Here is a 12,633-nt window from a genome sequence, read left to right as displayed (position 1 = left end):
TCCTCTGTTGTCCTCTTCTCCTCCTGCCCTCAATCTTTCCCAGCATCAGGGTCTTTTCCAATGAGTCACTTCTCACATCAGGTGGCCAAAGTATTGGAGTTTCAGCTTCGGCATCAGTCCTTCCAATAAATATTCAGGACTGATTTCCTTTAGGATGGACTGGTTGGATCTCCTTATTGTCCAAAAGACCCTCAAGAGTCTTCTCCAACACCACAGTTCAAAAGCATCAATTCTTCAGCGCTCAGTAAATTACATTAGGCCCACCCAAATCACCTAGGGTCGCCTCCTCGCCTCAAATCCTTAACTTTTTTTTTTTTTCAACTGGCAAGGAAGATTTTATTCAAGACTATTGTAACTGTGTTTATTGCAATCGGGGAGAGATTGAATTCAATTCTGCTAAAACAAGAGGGGCAGAGTTCTTAAGCATTGGGGTGAATTAATGGAAAAGCACTGGAGGAATGTGATGAGACCACCTGGGTTTGCTAATTATTGTTTATCAGAGTTTAGCTCTTGCCTCCCCACGAAGACCTGGAGATGGGGTATTTTCTTTCTTTTTTTTATGTTTTGTCCAGCTTTTCATTCTGATAAGAAGATAGATATGCATATGCAAGCTACAAACTACCAAATGTGTAATACTGGTGATTTTGCATACAAGCTACATGTTTTAATATCAAATCCTTAACTTGATCACATATGTGCAAAGTCCCTTTTGCTAGTCTGAGGTCACTTATTTATTTATTTACTTTGTTAGCCTGCAGGCTTATGTGATCTTAGTTCTCCAGTCAGGGACTGAACCCAGGCCCTTGGCAGTGAAAGCAGTGAGTCCTAACCATGGGACCACCAGGGAATTCCCGATCCGTGTTTGTTCTGAGGTTAGGAGGTAGGGTCACTATTCATTTTTTGCGCCCTGCAACCCACTCCAGTACTCTTGCCTGGAAAATCCCATGGACGGAGGAGCCTGGTGGGCTGCAGTCCATGGGGTTGCTAGGAGTGGGACAGGACTGAGCGACTTCACTTTCACTTTTCACTTTCATGAATTGGAGAAGGAAATGGCAACCCACTCCAGTGTTCTTGCCTGGAGAATCCCAGGGACAGGGGAGCCTGGTGGGCTGCCGTCTATGGGGTCGCACAGAGTCGGACACGACTGACGTGACTTAGGAGCAGCAGCAGCAGTATACCCAGTGCCTGGAACAGCGTCTGTCACAGAACCGGGGATCTGTAGGAGTTGCTGAATGAATGAATGGAACAGAAGGAGCAGGACGGGCAGGACGGATGTTCGGTGGAGCAGGTTTGGGGAGAGAGTGAGGCCAAAGAGGAAGTGCCAACCCCAGTTGCCCAGGGTGGGATGATGGAAGGATCAGGGATCAGCTGGACCAGCAGGGCAGGCAGGAGGCAGCAACTGGGGCGTCCTGATCTCCAGGACGTAAGCCGGCGCTCACCCACCTGCTCACCCACCTACTCACTGCCATCGCCCTGGAGCACCTTAGGGGGAGGGGGTCATGGGGATTCCCAGCTAGCACAGCTGGTTTGGCTGGTTCTGGCCTCTTGGTCGAGGAGAGCCCTAAGGAGGGGTGAGGATGAGGCTGGGAGGGCCCACCGGAAATCGCGGGGGAGGGGCAGCGCCTTTGTTCTTGAGCCCACCCCTGTGGACCCCAGATTCTTATACCCAACACCCCATCCCAGAAAGCTCACTGGGCGCTGTCTGGCCCAGCCTCAGGGACCAGAAGCCTAATCTCTCCATCCCTCACCTCCTCCTCTCTGACCCAGGAGTCCGGGTTTCCCTACACAGCGTCACCACCAGGCTTGATCTCTCAGGATTCCCAGCTTTCTGTATACGTGGGTCCCTTCTCGCCCCGTTTCTTCTTTTAAGACCGGACAGTTGGTAAAGAGCCAGGTTTTCAGCCTTCCCTCCTCACCCGGAGCATCCTTTCCCCAAGGCTCTGTCCAATTCCAGGATCCCAGAGTAAGGGTCCCCCCCAAGCCGTCCACTCTTCCAGAGGCAACTCCAGGATCCCAGGGGCAGGGTTCCCCCAGCTGTCCACTCTTCCAGCGGTAACTCCAGCATCCCAGAGCCAGGGTCCCCCCAGCCGTCCACTCTTCCAGAGGAGGACAGGTGTGGCCCCGCCCTCGCCCAGCCCCCTCCCTGCTCCGGGAGGGGCGCCTACGTGAGTGTGTGGGGTGGAGCCCGGTCTACGGTATCGGCCCTGAGGCAGGCTCCTCCACCGGGATGGAGTAATCCGGGCGGGGAATAGAGACGGAGGTTTCTACAATGCTGCACACCCCGAGATGGACCCACTGATTAGAGGGCTGGGGGCAGGGAGCCGTGCCGGCTTTGAGGTGTCAGCTGCCTGCCGTCTTCCCACCCCTCCCAGCCTGATTCTTCCGTTCCTTCGCGGAGGGTCCCTTGGTCGCCCTGGGGACAAGGACATCCCTCTGCCTCCCATGACCCACTCCTTCCCGAGGTCCGGATGTCCCAGTTTCATCTCTGTCTGGGTCACAGGAACCCCAGCCCCCATCCCTTCCTCCCGCAAGACCCAGGATTCCGCACCCCCTGCCCCTCTAGCGGCCCACTATCCTCATCAGCCTCGAGGATTTGGGAACCCTGCCCCCAGCCTCTGCCCTCTGGGGAACCCAGCCGGAGCTGGCCTGTCTTCCGCTTTCCCAGAATTCCCAGCAATTACTAACTTTTAATGGAAAGGTCAGGCTCTGGAGGTGACAGTGGCCCGGATTCAGTGGAAACGTGACCTCATGACCCAGTGACCTCCCTTTGCCCATGTCTGAGCTCCAGGAGCAAAATGGTACATCCTGGGACTTCCTGGGGCCCCGGGGGAGTCTGGAGAGAACCCATAGAATTGCGGCGGGAGGACTGTGTGTGTGAGTGTGGAGGGGGGGTGGTGGGTGGCACGCTTGAGAGCTCCCATCTCTGCCCTCAGCCCCAGGCGGGAAGACTACTTTTTGCTACCGTTTCACATTCAGTCCCTGAGGTCAGAGGTGGAAGGGGGTCCCCTCCAGGTCCAGTGACGCACGCAGGTGATGTGTTCATCTTCTCAGGGGCTCACAGGGCAGAGGGCATGTCCTGACCAGCCCAGCCCTACCTGGCATAGCTCCCTGCTGCCTTTAAGCCCCCAGGGCTGGGTGTGGGTTTCCACCCCAGGACCCAGGAACGTGTGCTATCCCTGGAAGTCCCCTCTTAGGACAGGAAGAAATATCTCCCAGCCATCTCCCCAGCCTCTATGCCTTTGCCAGACCCTCTCTCTGGTTGCTTTGTCCACTCAGGTCACACCTGGTGTGTTTCCCCTACTGGGCCATCCTTGCCCCTGGGAAACCACTCCCTTCCTCCTCAAGAGATGAATCTACAGGCAGGATACGAAGTAGACTGAAAGTCCCCCAGGCCAGCAGAATCAATTCAACGGGTATGCTAGCTATGCGTGTCATTTTATATTTTCTGGCAGCCACATTCCTTTAGGAAAGAGAAAGGAATGAAACTAATTTTAGAAATATGTTTTGTTTAATCTCATATATCCAAAACATCATCATTTCAACATATCATCAATACAGAAATTACCCATGAGATACTTTACGAGCTTTATCTCAATTTTGATGCCCTGTCTCCAAGGGTTAAGTGAGATACAGTCTTCCCAAAGTGTTAATGCTGCATTTAAGAAGAATGATGTTGCTTCTGTTTATTTATTTGTTTATCTTTTGCTTCTGTTTTTCAAGTTAAATTTAAGGTGATTAAAATGAAATGAAATTGGAAATGTTCCTTTCCTCGGTCACAGGCATCACATTTCTAGTGCTGAATAGCTACATGTGGCCTGTGGCTCCTGTGTTGGACAGCACAGCTGTAAGGTATATCTACTTACCTGTCCCGTTTGTGGACCCAGTGCCAGGTCCTGATCCAGGGGAGGCCTCCCCTGGTCTTAGTCAGAGGAAGAGATGGATGGATGTTTGGAGGATGGATAGAGAAGTGGATGCTGACTGGAGAGAGGGATGGATGGAAGCTGGATGAATGGATAGATAGATAAATGGATGGAGGGTAGATGGTTGGATGGATGGATGGATGAACAGACGGATGGATGGATGGGTAGGTGGTCAGATGGATGGATGGGTGGATGAACAGATGGATGGATGGATGGATGAACGGATGGATGGATGAACAGATGGATGGATGGATGGGTAGGTGGTCAGATGGATGGATGGGTAGTTGGTCAGATGGATGGATGGATGGGTAGATGGTCAGATGGATGGATGGGTGGATGAACAGATGAATGGATAGATGGACAGATGGATGGACAGATGAATGGATGGATGGATGAACAGACAGATGGATGGATGGGTGGATGAACAGATGAATGGATGGATGGATGGATGGACGGATGAACAGATGGATGGATGGATGGGTAGGTGGTCAGATGGATGGATGGGTGGATGAACAGATGGATGGATGGGTGGATGAACAGATGGATGGATGAACAGACAGATGGATGGATGGGTAAATGGTCAGATGGATGGATGTGTGGATGAACAGATGGATGGATGGATGAACAGATGAATGGATGCATGGATGGATGGATGGACAGATGGATGGATGATGGTCAGATGGATGGATGGGTGGATGAACAGATGAATGGATAGATGGACAGATGGATGGACGGATGGATGGATGGATGGATGGATGAACAGACAGACGGATGAATGGGTAGATGGTCAGATGGATGGATGGGTGGATGAACAGATGGATGGATGGATGAACAGATGAATGGATGGATGGATGGATGGATGAACAGATGGATGGATGGATAGGTAGATGGACAGATGGATGGACGGATGGATGGATGGATGAACAGATGGATGGATGGGTGGATGAACAGATGGATGGATGGACAGATGAATGGCTGGCTGGCTGGATGAACAGATGGATGGATGGGTGGATGGATGGATGAACAGATGGATGGATGGATGGGTAGATGGACAGATGGATGGACAGATGAACAGATGGATGGATTGACAGATGAATGGCTGGCTGGATGGATGGGTGGATGGACAGATGGATGGATGGATACATGGACAATTAGATGGATGATTGTATAATCCTATTCCTCCCAGTGCCCACCCATCCCCCAGAAGCTGGCACTGGGTTTCCCATTCTCTGCTTCCCAACCCCTTCCAAGTCTCTTCCCTGTTCCCAGATGCTGAAGTGCCCCCACCTCCATTTCTGTTTGACCAGTGATGTCCATTCCTGCCCCTCCCCTCCTGTCTCTGGGTAAGATGCTATCCTGGTGTCTTCTGTTCCTCTTGCCACCTCCGTAGGAGTCTGGGCCCCTCACCCTCTATGATCAAGCCTTCCACCTCCCCATCCCCATGTTCTGAAAGGACTCAACCAACTCCTCTGTGTAGCACTGCAACCCGTCACCCATTCCTATCACCTGTGACTTTTCACACACTCCACCCGCAGCATTTATCAAACATCCTACCACATTCTAGGAGCTCTGCCAGGCACCGCTCTTGGGCTACAACGGGGGACAGACAGATAACCAGCCCTGTCTTCATGGGGTTGACAGCCGGAGGAGGAGACAGTCAACAGGCCAAAGAGTAGAACACTGAGGCTGTTGGGTGGTGATGAACGCTACTTGGAAAAAGGCAAAACAGGAAAGGTGGGGGCGGGGGGAGGTGGAGAGGTTGGGGGGCAGACTCTGAGGAGGTGAGACCGGGCAGACTTGTATAAAGGGAGGTGTTGAAGCTCGCAGGTGTCGAGGAAGAGCATGTCAGACAGGGGAAGAGCAAGTGCAAAGGCCCTGGGGTGGGAGTGTTTTCTGCGTCCTGGGACCCCTTGTGCGGCTGGTCCCTTGCCCACTCAGCCACAGCCTCCAGGCCTGCCTTCTCCCTTAAACTCCTTCCCTGAAACTTTCACGGGGTCTTCCTGGATTTCCTGGTCCCCCAGGGCTGCGCCCCCACGGTTTCCCCACCCGCAGTGTCCTTTAAGGATGGGGCGCCCCATTTTCCCTAGACTCTCCCTCTCTTCCAGAACTTGAGGCTTCTGGCTGGCATGCATGCTCTCCTGCTCTGGTTCTATGGGGGCTCTGGGGACAGGGTTCAGCAGAGGTTCCCGTGGGAAGGGCAGGGCAAGGTTGTCACCTCTTCAGAGCTAAGAACAAAGGGTCATTGAAGGCAGAACAAAGGCCAGGCAGTCCAGGCCTGAGGGCCAAGCAGGGTGTCTCGCTCAACCCCCTACCATCGTGGTGTGGGAAACCCACTCAGCCCCAGACCAGGAGAGAGAAGGCCCTCTCGATTTCCCTCCTCCCTTTGAGGGAGCCCTTTTCACAGATGGGAACATCAAGGCTGATACTGAAAGTGAATGAGGTGTGGGAATTCCCTGGCCGCCCAGTGGTTAAGATTCTGTGTTTTCACTGCCGAGGGCATGGGTTCAGTCCCTGGTCAGGAACTAAAATCCCGCAAGCCGTATGGTATGCCCACCCCACCCCCAGAAAAAGTGGCCAAGGCAGAATTTGAACTCAGTTGAGGTGGTTCCCCACTTAACAGCATCCTAGAGATGAGCCTTTGGGCAGGTAAACTGAGAGGGCGTGACGCCCCAGGACATGTGTCTTCTGTCTGTTTTCCGAGTGAGGGTGTGCAATGCTGTGTGACCCTGTGCAAGTCACTCCACCTCTCTGAGCTCCCTGCTGCATCTATTACTTGTCCCACATGCAAAACATGGGAGACTGTAATTGGTCAGTAAAGAGAGGGCTTCGCCCACCACCCGCCCAGTTTCAAGTCTTCATTGAATTTGTTACCAAGTCACTTCTGTTTTATGTTTTGATTTTTTTGGTCAGGAGGCATGTGGGATCTTAGTTCCCTGACCAGAGCTGGAATCTGCACCCCGTGCATTGAAAGGGGAAGTCTTAACCACTGGAAGGCCAGGGAATTCCCAGTCGAGTTTTAAATGATGATATTTTTGTATTTACTCATCCAACCAAAATTTCTCTGGCACATACTAGACAGATGAGAAGAAATTCCTAGAATGATACTGCGAAAATGTTCATGGTGTTTGTCTCTGCTGGTTAAAGGAGGATCCCAAGGATCCCTATTTTCTTTCTGGACTTAGTGGCTCAGATTATTTTTTTACAAAAAGGTACTTCTGTAAAAAGAAGTCATTTCTGGTGAGGAGACTGGGCGTCTCAGCCAGATGCCAAATCTCTGAGGGGTCAGGAGACCAGTGGGTGGGGAGGAGCTGGGTTTGGGAGGGAGAGAGCAGAAGGGGGACGTGGGCTTTGCGGAGCCTCCTGTGTGTCAGACGCTTTAAGAAGCATTTGAGAAATGTCTCATGCGGTCCTCACAACAGCCTGATGACGTGGATATCACTTATAGGGCTAGGGCTGCGCGGGGTGGGTGGGGGCGTGCAGAGGACTGATGCCCAGGGGGCTGATGAGACTGGTTTCAGGCCGCACAGCTGGGAGGTGTTGGAGCTGAGAGTCAGACCAGGAGCTCTGAGCTTCAGCTCCCCCCACCAACCAGCTCTGGCCGTCATCTGTTGCATCTCTGTATCTCTTTGCGCCTCCCACCATCTCTGAGCCTCCGTGTTTCTCTCTCCCCCTTGGCTTCTCCCTGTCTCTGTCTCTCTCCCTCGGTCTCTCCGTGTCTCTTGTTGTCTCTGACCCTGTCTCCGTGGCCTCTGTCTCTCTCCTTTTGGCCCTGGTGGCATCTCATCCTGTTTCTATGCGTGCCCCTTGCAAATGTCAGCCCACGAGGGCAGTTTCTGTCTGTCTGGTTCCCAGCGGCGTCCCAACCCTTCCAACAGCGCCTGGCAAACAGGAGGCGCTCAATAAATATTTCTTGAATGAATAAAGGCATGAAGGAATGAATGAACTCTCTGAGATGGGGCTAGCTCCTTGATCAGATGAGCAAACTGAGGTTGTGTAGGGTCACAGGCGTGCCCCAAGCCACCAGCACAGAGGGTTCCGGTGTGGCATTGTCTGTGACCCCCTGGACTCTGTCCCCAGCCACTGGAGCGGTGCCCAGGAGGTGCCTGTCACCTCTCCTCTCCACCCTCAGAGAAGGGTGGCTCCCTCCTGGCCTCTCCCCGCTGTTGGAGGCGTGGGTAGCAGCTGGGAGAACCGGCTGGATGCGGCCCCTCCCCTTGGGCGTGGAGGTAGGCACCTGGCGGGTCCCCGGGTGGCAGACGCCACCGCTGCACACACCTGGTCCCCGAGCCGTCTGCTCCCAGCGCGTCCTCCTCTCCCCAGCCTCGCCCGCCTGCCATGGGTGAGCCTGCCGAGCCCAGGAATCAGGCCAAATGGGACCCCTACGAGAAAAAGATCTCGGCGATCAGGTGAGGCCCAGACCCGCGGGCAGCACACAGGGAGCCCCCTGGAGGAGGTGGCCTGCGGGGAAGCACCAGGGGCCTCTGCAGAGGAGGCCCGGGCCTCCCGGAGCCTCTGAACCAGCCGGGCTGGGGCTGGCGCGGCCGCCCTGGGGTGCAGGTCCCTCCTGCGAGGGGATTCACGGACCCAGGCAGTGCTGAGCCACCTGTTGAGATGCTTGGGGTGTCCTGTCCCTCTCGGGGCCTCAGGTTCCCTGTGTGTCAAATGTAGGACTGGAGGAGAGCAGGGGCTTGGTGCGCCGTTGTTGCCAGGGAAACAGGAAGGCCTGTTGTCCCCGCTTTCCTCACAGACAACCCCCCAGAAGCCCTTCACGTGGGTGTGCTTTCCCTCCACGGGTTTCTGCTCTGTTTAGGGGAGGATGGGAGAGCAGAGGTGAGCGGGCTTGGATACAGATACAGCTGAGTGCCCGAGTCCGAGGCTGTGTCCTGAGGGACTTGGGGCCCCAGAGGAGGGGCCTCTGACTCCTCCTGGGGGTGCTTAGGTCAGAGCTCTCAGCACTTTGGAAGCCTGACTCCTGTGTTCCCAGGCATGACTCAGACACTTTTCATAGTCCCCCACTTTCCAGATGGGGAGACTGAGGCTGAGAGGGAAAGTAATGGGACCATGATTATTACGCAGCCAGAAGCGAACTGAATCCTGTCCATCTAACCCTGTCCTCATTCTCAGAGGAGAAAGCGGAGGCTCAAAGAGGGCAGGCAGCGAGCTGTTTAGATGATCCCAACCCTCGATTTCTTGCACTCTGCCAGGCAAGTCTGTCCTGGCCTCCGGAGCCCCTCCAGCCACCCCTGGCTGTACTGTTTCAGGTTCTTCTCCTCCCCTCCCTCACCCTTGTGCCCCCATCTCCCCCAAACTCCAGAGACTGGAGTAGTTGAGTTCCGATAGCTGTGTGACATAGACAAGCCTCGCAACATCTCTGGGCCTCACGGACTGAGAGTGGCCACCGGGCGGTTTCCAGCTCTGTTTGAGGAAACCTCCAGCATTCATTTCTCCGGGTCCCCTGGGTTCTGCAGTTTCTCCCTCTCGAGATAAATAGGTTCCCCTTCTGGGTTCTCATACCTGGAAGACTTTCCTCCCACCAGGCCCTGGCAGCCCCCTTCCACTTTGCTCCCACACAGCCAGTTGATCATACAATCCCCAGCCCTTTCTCAGTGAGTGAACTTGACCCAGTCATTTGTCCTCTCCCAGCCTCAATTTCCTCATCTGTGAAATGGGGATATATAACCCTCACCTATGACACACTTACAGACCTGAATTCTGCAACTCCTTGGGAAATGGCCTTAGGATTGAAAATCTTCTTTTCCACGAGCTTCTGGAATCCCCTGGACCATAAGAATGCTTCTCACGAGGGTCCTCACCATCCTTTTTGGACCTCCCGCTGCAGACCCCTCAGACATATGACATCCCCCGCGTTGGGTGGGAACTCAGTGGCTCCCCAACAGCTGCCCCCGTCCCAGGCTGTCAGCTCAGGGCTGGCCCCCATCAGTCCCCGGGCCAGACACCACGCCCCGCCATCATCCTTCTCCTTGACTTCCTCTCCCTCCCATGGCCCTTCACTCCCCAGCCCTGCTCTCCTGTTCCCCAACTCTCTCCATTTGCATGGCCCCAGCTCTGACCTCATCTGCCCCTCAAGCCTCACCCTGGCCTCCCTGCCTCTAGTCTTTCCCAGAGTGGCCCCTCCACTCCTCCCAGTCCCAAGGCCCTCCAGAGCCCTGCACCCCGGCCTCTCCAGGTCAGTCCCCACCCTCACTTGTACTCCGGCTACCCCAGCATTTCAAATTCCCTGCTTACACCTCACTCTTCCCTGCCCCAGTGCCTTTGCATATACGGTTTCCTCTGCAGAGATTCTCAGAGGTCTCTACACCTACCCGCTGACCATTGCCCCGGCTCAAGCGCCTTTCTTGAATCCCTAGCACCCACAGCAATGGTTTCCTAAAGCTTTATAAGACACAGATTCCTTTGTCCAGGAGAAATCTTATGTCCAAGCCGAAATACGCAGTAGAGATCAAAATGGAGCTGCTCTGGCTTAAAATGGGGGAGTGAGGCTGGGGTCCCGCCGCTGCCCATGCTCCCTCTGTGAGAGTGCCTCTCTGCACACACCTCTCCCCCAGCTCCATCTTCCACCTTCCTGGCTACCTGGGCCTCACCTGACAGCTTCCACATCCTGTCTGACCCAGATCTCACACTTTCAGACCTTTGCTCCTGAAATGACCTTGCTTCTTCACCTGGCAAAATCCCCACCCGACTTAAGACTCTTGGCCCCTATAGGTAGGTTTCCTGATCATACTTCTGGCTTCAAACATGTGCCATGGTACTCAAAGGTGGACTGGTGCAGAGACAGGGATGGAGTTGTCTGTCCTCTGCCATCCTCTGCTGGGGGCGGGGTCGGGGCGGGGGCGCCGTGCGAAGGCTCTGAGAATGATGTCAAGGAATGAATGGAGGAGAGATGAGGCAAGCTTGGAGCTGGTGCTGGCAGGATGACTCAGGGTTAGAAGACAGGTGAGGAGAGGCGGGGCATGCAGGGGAGGAGACTGGAGAAAAAGGACAGTGGCTGTTGGAAGTGACGTGAATGACTTTCAACGTCAAGGGCTAGAAGCGACTCCCAAGAACTGACTACAGCTCACTTCCATTTTTAAGCTCCCCCCTAACCTAAGCCAGGAAAGCTATGCCATGCATCATTTTTTGATACAGGCATAACAATTGACTGGGACTTCCCTGGCGGTTCACTGGTTAAGGTTCCTCTCTTCTAAGTCAAAGGATGTGGGTCCGATCCTGGATTGGGGAACTAAGATTTCACCTGCTGCACAGTGCGACCAAAAACCCAAACAAATAAAAACACACAGTAGGTTGTTTTTTTTTTTTTTAAGTCCAATTTTTAAAAAAATGACTGGTAAGGATTTAATTCAGGATGGTTGAAGGGGGAGGCCAATGGTACAAGGAGGAGCCCCAAGGCTTACTGTTTGGAATGTCCCAGTGGTTCAGATGATAAAGAATCCGCCTGCAATGCAGGAGACTCAGGTTCGATCCCTGGGTCAGGAAGATCCCCCAGAGGAGGAAATGGCAACCCATCCAGTATTCTTGCCTGGGGAATCCCATGGACAGAGGAGCCTGGCGGCTATAGTCCGTGGGGTCGAAAAGAGTCGGACACGAATGAGTAACACATATACATACACATACACACACATTACAAATTATAGTTTACCAGCGGACTAGAAAGGGCAAAACTAAATTTTAAGAGGATGAAATTAGAAGGAAGAGGTAAAAGCAAAACCCAGGCAATTATGCTAAGTTTCAGGAGGCAGAGATGATGCAGAGACAAGCCCAGAGGATGGTAATCCCTAGAGAATCTTTTTAATATCACTTTGCTGAGTATCTTCCACCCATTATCTCGTTCAATCCACAACAACCGGTTGAGATTAAGCCATGTGAATGATTAACTATGAGCATTCTATTTATGATGAAGGCCACTGAGGCTCAGAGAGGTTGAGTGACTTGTCCAGGGTCACAGAGCTGTCAAGCAAGGTGTAGTCAGGACATGTACAGCCTGACTCTATCACGCCCTGGAAGGGGTGGGCAGTTACAAAAGGAATTTGGGAATAAGCAAGATGAGGAAGCAGGTGGATCTGCGAGACAGCCCTGCCCAGACGGGAGGCTTAGTAGATATAGTGCTGCGTTTCCTGGAAAATGCTGTGCGCTGGGCTGCACCTTGACCAGCCCTTTCCCAAGGTCAAGGCCGGAAGCCTCGTGGGCATATGGACCTGTGCTTGCTGCACCCCTCCCCTCCCCTCCTCCCTCTGATCTTGGAGAACCCCAAGCAAGGTCCTTTCAGATCTCACCCTCTGAGGTCACCAACCCAGCTTTTACAGCCCTGGCTCCTCCTTCCTTGGGGAGGGCCAAGCTACTAGGATGATTTTACGACTTCGACTTCGGCTCTGCCAGTCACTGAGCTGCTTTTCCCAAGGGGAAGGGGGCCGCTTTTCCCAAGGGGAAGGGGGCCGTTAAAACTAAAGGCAATAAACAGGGAAACTTCCCTGGTGGTCCAGTGGTTGAGACTCTGTGCTTCCACTGCAGGGGGCAAGGGTTTGATCTCTGGTCTCTGGAACTAAGATCCCGCATGCTGTGCAGGACAGCCCCCTCCAAAATATTTTAAAGGCAGTAAACACGTAATCAAACCTTGAACTTGTTGCCTGGGTGGAATTTGAGCAGGCAGAGAGGAGGTGGGGTTCTGGACCTCCATGAATAAATCAGACGCCCTGTG

At 53.7% G+C, this 12,633-nt stretch overlaps 1 protein-coding gene across 2 annotated transcripts in view; it reads left to right on the top strand.

Moving 5' to 3' along the window:
• The window catches only part of SULT2B1 (sulfotransferase family 2B member 1), a 70,807-nt gene that overhangs the window by 27,435 nt on the left and 30,739 nt on the right, over nucleotides 1-12,633 (top strand). Inside the window, exon 1 of one of the 2 annotated variants that reach the window (XM_027515260.1) lies at nucleotides 8,153-8,326. The exons of the other annotated variant lie outside the window; for it this stretch is intronic. Coding sequence (XP_027371061.1) covers nucleotides 8,256-8,326 — 71 coding nt within the window. The 5' untranslated portion in view covers nucleotides 8,153-8,255. Of the gene's footprint in view, nucleotides 1-8,152; nucleotides 8,327-12,633 lie in introns of those variants that run through there. 2 annotated transcript variants of the gene reach the window in all.

Source organism: Bos indicus x Bos taurus, chromosome 18, assembly GCF_003369695.1.
Source record: "Bos indicus x Bos taurus breed Angus x Brahman F1 hybrid chromosome 18, Bos_hybrid_MaternalHap_v2.0, whole genome shotgun sequence".
Lineage (NCBI taxonomy): Eukaryota > Metazoa > Chordata > Mammalia > Artiodactyla > Bovidae > Bos > Bos indicus x Bos taurus.
Note: the sequence above shows the minus strand (reverse complement) of the source record. Positions and strands in the feature narration are given on the sequence as shown.